General features: G+C 47.7%; 1 protein-coding gene across 2 annotated transcripts in view; it reads left to right on the top strand.

Annotated features, from left to right (window-relative positions):
- The first annotated feature begins 1104 nt into the window (after positions 1-1104).
- The window catches only part of CASP9 (caspase 9), a 30515-nt gene continuing 19788 nt past the window's right edge, over positions 1105-11831 (top strand). The window contains exons 1-2 of one of the 2 annotated variants that reach the window (XM_032639108.1): positions 1105-1352; positions 5080-5476. In XM_032639108.1, the coding sequence (XP_032494999.1) occupies positions 1221-1352; positions 5080-5476 (529 nt within the window). In that variant the 5' untranslated portion in view covers positions 1105-1220. The remainder of the gene's footprint in view (positions 1353-5079; positions 5477-11831) is intronic. The other variant, XM_032639098.1, reaches the window with a different exon arrangement.

Below are 11831 nucleotides of genomic sequence, written 5' to 3'. Positions count from 1 at the left end.
GCCCTAGAGCCCTCACGCCTAGAGCCTGTGCTCCGCAACAAGAGGATCCACCGAAATGAGAAGCCTGCGCACTGCAGCAAAGAGTAGCCCCTGCTTGCTGCAACTAGAGAAAGCCCGCGCGCAGCAATGAAGACCTGACACAGCCCAAAATAAATAAATAAAAGCAGGCCTTTTAAAGTCTGTTTTGTTCGTCTCTATATTCTTGGTGCCTCTACAGACCTTGGCACAGATAGGATCTCGACAAATATTGGGAATAAATGGATGAATGGGGCTGAGGTTTCACTGCTCAAGAGAAGACATTCTAAAGTGGATTCCCGGTTGTGTGTGGACCTTGAGTTGGGCTCGGGTTTAAATCCTACTCGCCTCTGCCACTTACTACCTCTGTGATCTTGAACAGTGACTTCACTTCCTACAGCCCCAGCGTCCACATCTGGGAAATGGAGGAAAAGACTATCACCCTGGTAGGATTGTAGGTCAGGGAGAAATGAGGTAATACAATGTAAAGTGGCTAGCACAATGTTTTTTTTAATTGAAATATAGTTGACATAGGAGCAATTTTTGAAATGAGGAAATGAGCCGTACAAACTGATCAGAGGACATGATTTCTGCCGGTTTTTTTCTTTGTGGGAGGTGCTAGGGTGGGAGGGAGGGAAGAGGGGAATGGGAGACCTATAAGGTGGACTTGGTTGCATGAGACAAGTTTGGCAAAGTAAACCAGGATATCTGGGCACGGGGCGGAGACTTATGGTTTCATTGGGGGCAGGGCAGGGGGCTAGAGGGGAATCATGCCCAGGAGAGGGTCGAATGGGGCGGGACAGACCATCGCTCCAGGCATGACAGTCTCTTACTAGAAGAGTAACCCACTCCGAGTCTGCGAAAGCGAAGGGGTAATGAATTCCCGCAGGGGCCCTTGACGGAGCTGCGCGGGTGTGCCCTGGGGGCGGGTCGCACCCTGCGGGCGTGGCAGGGCGCGGGGCCGGAGCCGATGGGCTAGAGGTAGTGAGGTGGCGGGGCCGGGGGGCGGTGCAGTAACGCTGGGGTGGGTTTCGAGGGCGGTGCCTGGGGGCGGGACCCAGGGGCGTGGGGAGATGGGGGCGGGGCGGAACGCGGTGGCAGGTCCCGGGGCAGGTCCTGGGGCAGGTCCTGAGGAGAGGGCGGGGCTCGGCGGCCGAAACCCGGAAGCGGTCAGAGGCGGTCGGGACCTCTGCCGTCTGCCCGACATGAACGAGGCCGACCGGCGGCTCCTGCGGCAGTCCCGGGTGCGGCTGGTCGGCGAGCTGCAGGTGGCCGCGCTCTGGGACGCTCTGTTGAATCGCGAGCTCTTCACCCCCGACATGATCGAGGACATCCAGGTGCGGCCCACCTCCACCCCCCAGCCGGCGCCCCCATCTTCCCGCGCCGCGCACACTTCAGGTCACAGATGGGGACAGCGAGGCCGCGCGGAGAGGGTTGCTGAAGCCACACCGTGACTTAATGGCCGAGCTCCCGCCCTCTCCTCTCGCGTCTGTGCCACGCAGTACCCGCTCCCTTTGGGGAACCATTGTCAGGGAACCCCGTTTTCCCGCAGGGCGTCGAGCCCACTAAATTGCCCAGAGGAACCAAACAACCCCAAACGCCTTTTCGAGGGTTTGCTAAAGCGATTCCATCAGAGTACACCGTTAGCTGCTGCAGCGGTGTACTGTTTTTTCCTCTTCTAACGTGGAGGTTCAGGAAACCCATTTGGGCGGTCAGACTGCCTGACGCTGTATCCTCTTCGATCTGCAGTGTCCTGGGCTGTGAAGTGGGGACAACAGCAGTATTGTCCTGAGGGCTAAAAGAGATAACGGGTGTGAAACAGTAAAGTTTCAGGCACAGAGTGAGGGCACATCGTATGGTAGCTGGCTGTGCCCTGTCCTCCTTGGCCAGCCCCTCGTGAGTTACGATTATGTTTTGTAAGGGGTTTGGAGATGAGGGGCCTACTGCAGGTAATGAAGAGAATAATAAAGTCAAACATTTGAGGTTCTCTTTAAAAGCACTGTCATGTCTTTGGCTTATTTGACTCTCCCCACAGGCCTGTGAGGTCAGGAGGGAACAGGAGGTTTTTGTATTGTTTTGTTTTGTTTCTTGCGGTACGCGGGCCTCTCACTGTTGTGGCCTCTCCCGTTGCGGAGCACAGGCTCCGGACGCGCAGGCTCAGCGGCCATGGCTCACGGGCCCAGCCGCTCCGCGGCATGTGGGATCTTCCCGGACCGGGGCACGAACCCGTGTCCCCTGCATGGGCAGGCGGACTCTCAACCGCTGCGCCACCAGGGAAGCCCACAGGAGGTATTTTTTTACCACAAGATACAGTGGGAATGTGTGGCTTCCTAGAGGCCCTTGCACAGTGCCCTGTGGGCTGCTTGCAGGCCAGTTTCTGCATCATCCAGGAACTTGGCCTGATCCAGTGAGGAAGTCTTTAATAGGATAAATATCATATGGAAAATTGCCAATGAATAATAATATTACAAGAAGTCTTATGAGCATCTGCTGTGTACTGAGGAGTGGAAGTGATTTGAGGCCATACCGTTGCCATCAGGTACATTCACAGGAGTCATAAACTCGAATGTCATTGGAGGCCCAATGGGTGGGCACTAGAGCAGGCAGCCTCTGCCCTGCCCCACAGCTCCAGATGAGTATGGTTATACCAGAATGTTGGCCCAGTGTTGCCAGGTCAGGGTTTTTTTTTTTTTTGGCTGCGCTGTGTGGCTTGTGGAATCTTAGTTCCCTGATCAGGGATCAAACCCAGGCCCTTGGCAGTGAAAGCGCAGAGTCTTAACCACTGGACCACCAGGGAATTCCCGAGAAGCTGGAAATCTTGATTTCGATGTCGAGTTCCCTGATTTTAAATGTTAGCAAAAATAGCACAGGGAGCTCTTCTCAATATTCTGTAATAACCTAAAGGGGAAAAGAATTTGAAAAAGAATAGATACTTGTATGTGTATAGCAGAATCACCTTGCTGTACACCTGAAACTAACACAATATTGTTAAGCAACTATACTCCAATATTAAAAAAATGTTAGCAACAAATTTGGAATTTTTAAAGAATGTCTTATGAACAATGGGCCACCATTTTGCCACCCCTAGTATGGCGGAACCACATGGATCTGGGCTGTCATCTGGCTTTGTTACATATTAGCAAGTTGCAGCACCTTTCTTAGACTCAGTTTCTCTCATCCATAAGGTGGGGATAATTGTAATTTAACCCCTTAAGTTTGTTGAGGAGGACTAAATGAAGTGATGCATTTAACACAGTGTCTGTGAGTGTTCAGTAAATGTTGAGAGAAACCAAAACACCACGATTTACTTGCAGAGAAGTAAGCATGCAGCTAATTTTGCTAATGAGAATTACCTTCTCAATGATAGTATAGGTCTGTGCTATTCAATATAGGAGCCATTAACCACATGTGGCTATTTCAATGTAAATATGAAGTAATTAAAACTGAACAAAAAATGCAGCTCCTCAGTCATATGACCCAAGTTCTCAGTAGCCACGTGTGGCTGATGGCTGCCATATTGGACAGCACAGATAACATTTCCATTATCCTGGAAAGTTCTCTTGGACCACGGTGCTGTAGGATATTTGAGGACAGGGTGATGTCTTATCCCTGTGGAACTTGCCCAGAGCTGGGCCTCAAAGGACAACCAGCAGATAACCTGATCCCCGTCTCGTTGTCTGGTACCACCATCCTGACACCTGTCAACCTGGACCATTCCTGCAACTTCACAGTCCACCCGATCAATGCCCAAGTCTTGTCAATTTCCGCTCCTTATTTCTCTGGTATGTCCTCTCGCTTTTCTCCATTCCAGCTGCAAAGTCTCTGCCACCACCTGACTTGGCTATGGCCCACTCCCTGCCATTGTCCACCCTACCCCCAGGATGATTTTTAAATTTTTATTATTTATTTATTTTTAATTTAAAAATAAATTTATTTATTTATTTTTGTCTGTGACAGGTCTTTGTTGCTGTGCACGGGCTTTCTCTAGTTGCGGCGAGTGGGGGCTACTCTTCATTGCAGTGCACGGGTTTCTCATTGTGGTGGCTTCTCTCGTTGCGGAGCACGGGCTCTATGCATGCGGGCTTCAGTAGTTGTGGCACGCGGGCTCAGTAGTTGTTGCTCGTGGGCTCTAGAGCACAGGCTCAGTAGTTGTGGCACTTGGGCTTAGTTGCTCCGCGGCATGTGGGATCTTCCCGGACCAGGGATTGAACCCGTGTCCCCTGCATGGGCAGGTGGATTCTTAACCACTGTGCCACCAGGGAAGTCCCAGGATGACTTTTTAAAAGGCATCTGACTCTGTCACTCCCTTCTTTTTATTTGTTTATTTATTTGGCTGTGCCGGGTCTTAGTTTCATCACTCGGGATCTTCGTTGCAGCTTGCGGGAACTTTTAATTGCGGCATGCGAACTCCTAGTTGTGGCATGCGGGATCTAGTTCCCTGACCAGAGATCGAACCTGGGCGCCCTTCATTGGGAGCGCAGAGCCTTAGCCACTGGCCTACCAGGGAAGTCCCCGTTACTCCCTTCTTAAAACTCTTCAGTGGCTTCCACAGCTTTCTTGACTCAACAGTGCAAAGGTCTCCTCTCTCACTTTGTCTCCCCCCTATGTCTCTCATTTCTCTGAATTCACTACTCACTTCCTAATGTTCCCTGGGGTCTCAGCTAAGATAGTCCCTCCTGGAGGCTTCCCTGACGCCCCAAGGCTGAGTTGGGTGCCCCTGTACCCTTCCAGCCCCATGTGCTTTCCCTTCTGTCACTTCTCTCTTTGCTGTGTCGTTGATGTGTCTGTTCACATCCCCCGCTAGACGTTTGGTCCCTGAAGACTGCGACGCTTTGCTGCTGCATTTTCAGCACTTGGCACGGTGCTGGGCACACTGCAGACACCTCCAACATACTGATCGAAGAGATAAAGACTGGCAGGTGGCACACGCTCAGTGCAACTACAGGCTCAATGTTTGCGGAGGTGCCTGATTGTTTAGACTTAGGTAGATGGGGAATGGGGGGACAGGGTGAGATTCACAGGAAGGCACGTGGGTAATAGTGCCATGTCTTTCTTTCCAAACAGCGGGCAGGCTCTGGGTCTCGGCGAGATCAGGCCAGGCAGCTGATCACAGATCTAGAGACCCGAGGGAGTCAGGCCCTTCCTTTGTTCATCTCCTGCTTAGAGGACACAGGCCAGGAGACTCTGGCTTCGTTACTGAGAACCAGCAGACAAACAGCAAAGCAGGATCCAGAGGCCATCAGACCCCTGAACCTCAAGCCTGTGGTGCTCGGACCAGTGAGCCTCAAACCAAAGGAGCTGAGAGGGGCGAAGCAGGATCCATCGAGGCCGAGCCAAGGAAAACTCGCTCCAGTGGTGCTGGGGCCTGAGGAGCTCTGGCCAGCCAAGCTCAGGCCCGAGGTTCTCAGACCAGAGGCACCCAGGCCAGTGGACATTGGTTCTGGAGGATTCAGTGAAATCTGTGAGTACCAAGAGTGGGTGGTGGGTGGGTGTACTGAGCGGTCATTGAGGAGTGACCAGTGGTACAGCTGGGTAGGGTGAGGTTTAATTTAATTTTGGTGTTGTCTTTCTGAGTACTCGTAGGGGATGGGTGGACTGTTCCGGTAGGTCTTCAGGAGAGCCCCTGCTCTGAAAAGCATGTGTTGAAGTCTGTTTTGGATGTTGGAGGTTTTGATCAGTATTTCCAGATCAAGCTATTGTTTAGGATTTTGCCTTTGGTTCCAGGTGGGTGGTGTGGACTAGCCCAGGCCTGGGGGCAGGAGGGAGGCAGCTGCCTGTTAAGTGTCTGCCCCAAGCAGGCACCGTACATACCCTTACCTCCTTCCCTCACAACAGCCCTGCAAGGCACGGGAAACTGAGGCTCAGGGAAGTTAAATCATCACCCAAGTTCACAAAGCTGCATCCGGTAAAATGCAGAAATCCAAAGAGTGCAGCTGGGTGATTTTTACCTATGTGTACACACAGATAACCAAACCCCAGATCATGAAGACATAGAACATTCTATGGGGGTGGTGGGGGGTTGTGGTGGTGAGATGAATTGGGAGATGGAGATTGACAAATATACACTAATATGTGTAAAATAGATAACTAATAAGAACCTGCTGTATTAAAAAAAATAAAGTTAAATTAAAAAAATTGCATTTTCTACTTAAGGAATTTAAACAAAACAAAACAAAAAACAGACATAGAACATTCTGGTGTCCTATCACACTCTCTTGTACCTCTTTCCAGTCTATTCCCACTCTTATCCCATCCAAGGGAATCACTATTCTGAGCTCCGTTGTTATAGATCCCTTTTGCTTGTCCTTGAACTTCAATATCAATGAAATCCTATGTAAACTTTGAGTCTGGATTCTCTTGCTATCATTATGTTTGTGAAACTCATTCATGTGGTTGTGCATATTAGTAGTTAGTTCTTTTTCATTACAAGGTAGTTCTTATTCTGAATCATCCACAATTAATTTAACCATCTCTTGTTGATGGACATGTTTTTTTGTTAGGGCTTCGTTTCCATGGCAGCACATGGAGATCCAGCACATCCTTTTTCATGGATGCCTAGTGGGCCATTGCATGGATGCTAATAATAATAATAGTAGTAATGGTTAACCTTACTGGGTGCTTACTTTTTGCAAGGCACTGTCTGGAGTGCTCAATAAATGATTTATTATATTTATTTATTTATTTTTGGCTGCGTTGGGTCTTTGTTGCTGCACGTGGGCTTTCTCTAGTTGCGGCGGGCGGGGACTACTCTTCATTGTGGTGCTCGGGCTTCTCATTGTGATGTCTCCCCTGTGTTGGGGAGCACGGGCTCTAGGCGTGCGGGCTTCAGTAGTTGTGGCACGTGGGCTCAGTAGTTGTGGTTCGCGGGCTCTAGAGCGCAGACTGAGTAGTTGTGGAGCACGGGCTTAGTTGCTTTGCAGCACGTGGGATCTTTCTGGACCAGGGCTTGATCTCGTATCGCCTGCATTGGCAGGCGGGTTCTTAACCACTGCGCCACCAGGGAAGTCCCCTCAATAAATGATTTAATTTAATCTTACCAACTCTCTTGTAAGGTAGGTACTACAGTTTTCCCAATTTACTGTTTTTTTTTTGTTTGTTTGTTTTGTTTATGTTTTTTGGCCGTGTTGCTCGGCTTGCAGGATCTTAGTTCCCCCACCTGTATATAAACAAACAGGAAATAAAATAACTCATACAAGACCAGGAAGCCCCAAATCACGTAGTTAGTGAGATGTGGAAACAGGACTGCAGTCCAGGCTTCCCCACTGTCTGCTCTGCTGTATGGTCTCACATGTACTTTGCACTGTATTTCATTTATCCAACCTCTGTTAACGGACATTTGTGTTGTTTCTGCAGTGGCCTTCCATGTTCATCTATCTCCGACTGGGGATACATTTCTAGAAATGGAATTACTGGGTTAAAGTGTACATGTTCCCATCTGATAGATGCTGCCAACTTGGACTTCAAACACATGCCATTTTATAATCACACCAACCATAAGTGAAGGAGACCATTTTCCCACACTCTTGCCAACAATGAGTATTAACATTTTTTCCTATGTGATGGGCAAAAAGTGGTATCTGTTTTCTGTGCTGGATAACTGCATGATTTTGGATGACTTATTAACGCAGAGAAACAAACATACATACTGAGGGTCTGGGGAAGAAAGCCAGTTCTGGAACTGTTCATGTGTATTATTATTCTACCATTAGGGAGGGAGGCAAAATGCAAAGTCCAACTGTTGCTATCTTGTTCGGGGAAATGTCAGTGTGAGTCATTTAGGGCCAACAGTCTTGGCTTAAAGCTTCCTGGTCTTGTGTGAGTTATTTTATTTCCTGTTTGTTGTGAATATTTTTTCCCAGTGGGAGCTTACATCTGAAGGGTAAATGATAATAACAATAATAAGATCACTTTAAAATGTATCTATTGATACACAGTGCTTTTCAGGTCATCAGAACAACCCTGGGCAGTGGTAGACAGGGCAAGCCCTTCTGTTATCATGCCCCATTTACAGGGGAGGAAGCTGGGCTCTGAGAATAGCTCAGTCACAAAGCAAGTTCAAGGTCAGAGCTAGGACTTGGGCCTTGGTCTCCTGGCTTAATAGAGCAACTGCCCCATCCACCCATGATCTGCTGAAGGATGTCCCTTTTAGGAGCTGGGCTGGATGCTCCTAAGTACTGCACAGGAATGTTTCCCAAGGTAGGTTTCATGGTGACCCACAAAGGAAGAGTTCTGTAGTCATACCAGTGGATGAGTAGGATTAGGGCCATCAGCTGGACTTCTCAGAGCCTTTAATAAGTTAATATGGGAAAGTGTGCTCTAGGTCAAGGTTTCTCAAGGGGGAGGGGCAATCTCCCCTCCCCACAAGAGACATTTGGCAATGTCTAGAGACATACTTTGTTGTTACGACTGAGGGTGGGTGAGTGCTGTTGGCCTCTAGTGGGTAGAGGCCAGCGATGCTGCTAAACATCCTACAATGCACAGGACAGGCCCATAACAAAGAATGATCTGGCTTAAAATGTCAAGAGTGCTGGGCTTGTATATACATACTGCTCTGGAGTATGAGTGTTAATAATAATCATAGCTAAGCTCACTTCTATTAAGCTGTCAGACGTGTCGGGTTTTATGTACCTCACATGTACTAAAGAACTGAGGCATCACCGCAGCCCTATGAGGTTGGTAGTTGCTCCTCTTATCCAATAATACAGATGGGAACTGTAGAGGCCCCGAGACTGAATAACCTGCCCAATGTCACGCAGCTGGTAAGTGGTAGAGTAGGGATTTGAACCCGGGGACTCTGGCTCCAAAGTCCAGATCCACTCCATCTACTGCCTCATAAAGAACTCATTCTCTCATTCTCTTTCTTCTTCCTGTTTTTGTGCCATTTACTCATTAGTTCACTCAGATATTTACTGAGCACTTGCTGAGACCTAGGCATCAGCCTGGTGTTGGGGACGCAGCATTAAACAAAGCTGCAGAATCCATGCCTTCACGTGGGAGGGTCAGACATTCAATCCATGCCTGCATAGCTGGGTCTTTAATCACCGCTGTGGTTAGTGCCTCAAAGAAATTGAATACAGTGCTTTGGGGGACTTACAGAGTGGGTGGCTTTGTCTTTTGATGTTCGGTGGGAAATGCCTTTTCCTTCAGAATGGAATTAACTTTCTTGGTTTTGGACATGATGCCTTGTCACTGCTTGTCTCAGCCAGGACCGCTTGCAGGGGGCGGGCTGGGAGAGCTGTTGGTGGCGGCATGAGTCAGGGTTCTCCAGAGAAACAGAATACAGATATAGGGATGTATAAAGAGATTTATTATAAGGAGTTGGCTCACGTGATTGTGGAGGCTGAAAGGTCCACAGTCTGCTCTCCTAGAGACCCAGGAAAGCCCACGGTATATTTGTGGTCCAAGTCTAGAAGCCTGAGAACCAGAGAGCTGATGCTGTACCTTCTAGTCTGGGGCGGAAGACCCATGACCAGCTCAAAGTCAGGCAGCGAGTGAGTGAATTCTCCCTTCCTCCACCTTTTTGTTCCATTCAGGCCCTCAACGGATTGGATGGTACCCACCCACCGTGGGGAGGGTGATCTGTTTACTCATTCTGGAGATTGAAATGCTCATCTCATCCAGAAACATCCTCCCAGACATACCCAGAAATAATGTTTAAGCAAATACCTGGGCATCCTGTAGTCCAGTCAAGCTGACACATAAACATAAATTGGCCATCATGGTGGCCTGCTTACCTGGGCTAAAACTTTCTTGAAAGTTGGCTTTTTAGCCCTACCTGGTCTCCTGGCCCCTTCACCGTGGAGCTGGTGACTGTGTTCACCTTCTATTAACAGTCAAGCTCTCTGAGTCTCCAGTTCCCCTCTGGCAGCTGGTGATAAATGACAGTCCTTCGCAGCTGCAAGGCCTGCTCCGAGGAGTCAGTGAAGCCATTCTTGGAAAAGACTTCACGTGGGGCCTTGCCTCGGGCGAGCACTCAGGCTGGTTGGCTTCCTTCTGTGATTTCTGAGTTGGCAAGGGCCAGCGCTAGGACATCTACCCCCGCTTCCCTTGGGCAGCAGAGAGGATGTGCTTCCCCCCTTCTCCTTGTGCTGGAGACATGGGCATATGCCCAGTAATGCTCAGGCTATGACTGATTTCTTTGCACACACACTTGTCCATATGTGCTTCTTGTCCCCACGGGAGCTGTCATTTTGGGAAAAACGGCTTTCACGCATGGTACATCTGACCATGTCGTCCTCCGTGAGGGTCCGCAAGCGTGCCGTGCTCTTGTACCCCTCCCTGCCTTTGTTAGTGCTGTGACTGCTGCCTCGAGCCTTCCCTACCTCTTTATTTTGGTACCTTTGTCCGTTTACTCCTTCTACATGTCCCTGTAGCCTATGGACCTCTCAAGAGCAACCATTTTGCTTTGTGTACCTTTGAAAATTTTTTATTTATATTTTATTTTTTATTTATTTTTGTAATTTTTACTTTTTTTTTGGCCGCGCCATGCAGCACGCAGGATCTTAGTTCCCCGACCAGAGATCGAACCCCTGCCCCCTGCAGTGGAAGCGTGGAGTCTTAACCACTGAACTGCCAGGGAAGCCCCCCCACCTTTTTTTAAGTAAAAAGTAAAAAAAAAAATTTCAAGCTTTATTTAGGTATAATTGACGTATAACATTGTGTAAGCTTAAGGTGATGATTTGATACATGGATATATTATGGAACGATTACCACGATAAGGCTAGTTAACACATCCATCAACTCACATAATTAACACTTTTTGTGTATGTGTCATGAGAGCATTTAAGATTTACTTGCTTAGCAACTTCCAACTATGTAATACAGTAGTGTTAAATATAGTCACTGTGCTCTACATTAGATCCTCAGAATGTATTCATCTTAAAATTGGAAGTTGGTACCCTTTGGCCAACATTTCCCCACTTCTCCAGCTAGCCACCACTATTCTACTCTCTGTTTCTATGAGTTTGGCTTTTTTAGATTCCACATGTAACTGAGATCATATAGTATTTGTCTTTCTCTGTTTGACTTATTTCATTTAGCATAATGCCCTCAGGGTCCATCCATGTTATCGCAAGAGGCAGAATTTCCTCCTTTTTCGTGGCCTAATAATATTCCATTGTATATATACCACATTTTTTATCCATTCATCCTTCCGTGGACACTTGGGTTGTTTCCATGTCTTGCCTATTGTGAATAATGCTGCAGTGAACATGAGGGTGCAGATAGCTCTTCAAGATCCTGGTTTCATTTATTTTGGATATATACCCAGAAGTGGAATTGCTGGATCATATAGTATTACTATTTTTGATTTTCTGAGGAACCTCCATACTGTTTTCCATAGTGGCTGTACCAATATACATTTCCACTAACAGTGCACAAGGGTTCTCTTTTCTCCACATCCTTGCCAACATTTGTTATCTCTTGTCTTTGTTATTTGTTATCTCTTGTATTTGTTATCTTTTGTCTTTTTAATAATAGCCATTCTAACAGGTATGAGGTATATCAGAGATTTGCATTTCTCTGATTAGTGATGTTGAGCAACTTTCATGTACCTCTTGGCCATTTGTATGTCTTCTTTGGAAAAATGTCTATTCAGTTCCTCTGCCTATTTTTTAACTGGATTATTTGGGTTTTTTGCTATTGAGTTATATGAGTTTTTAATATATTTTGGATATCGATCCTTATCAGATACACGGTTTGTAAATACTTTCTCCCCTTTTGTAGGTTGCCTTTTCATTTTGTTGATTTTTTCTTCTGCTGTGTAGAAGCTTTGTAGTTTGATGTAGTTCCGCTTGTTGATTTTTGCTTTTGTTGCT

Source organism: Phocoena sinus, chromosome 1 (assembly GCF_008692025.1).
Source record: "Phocoena sinus isolate mPhoSin1 chromosome 1, mPhoSin1.pri, whole genome shotgun sequence".
In the NCBI taxonomy this organism is placed as follows: domain Eukaryota; kingdom Metazoa; phylum Chordata; class Mammalia; order Artiodactyla; family Phocoenidae; genus Phocoena; species Phocoena sinus.
Note: the sequence above shows the minus strand (reverse complement) of the source record. Positions and strands in the feature narration are given on the sequence as shown.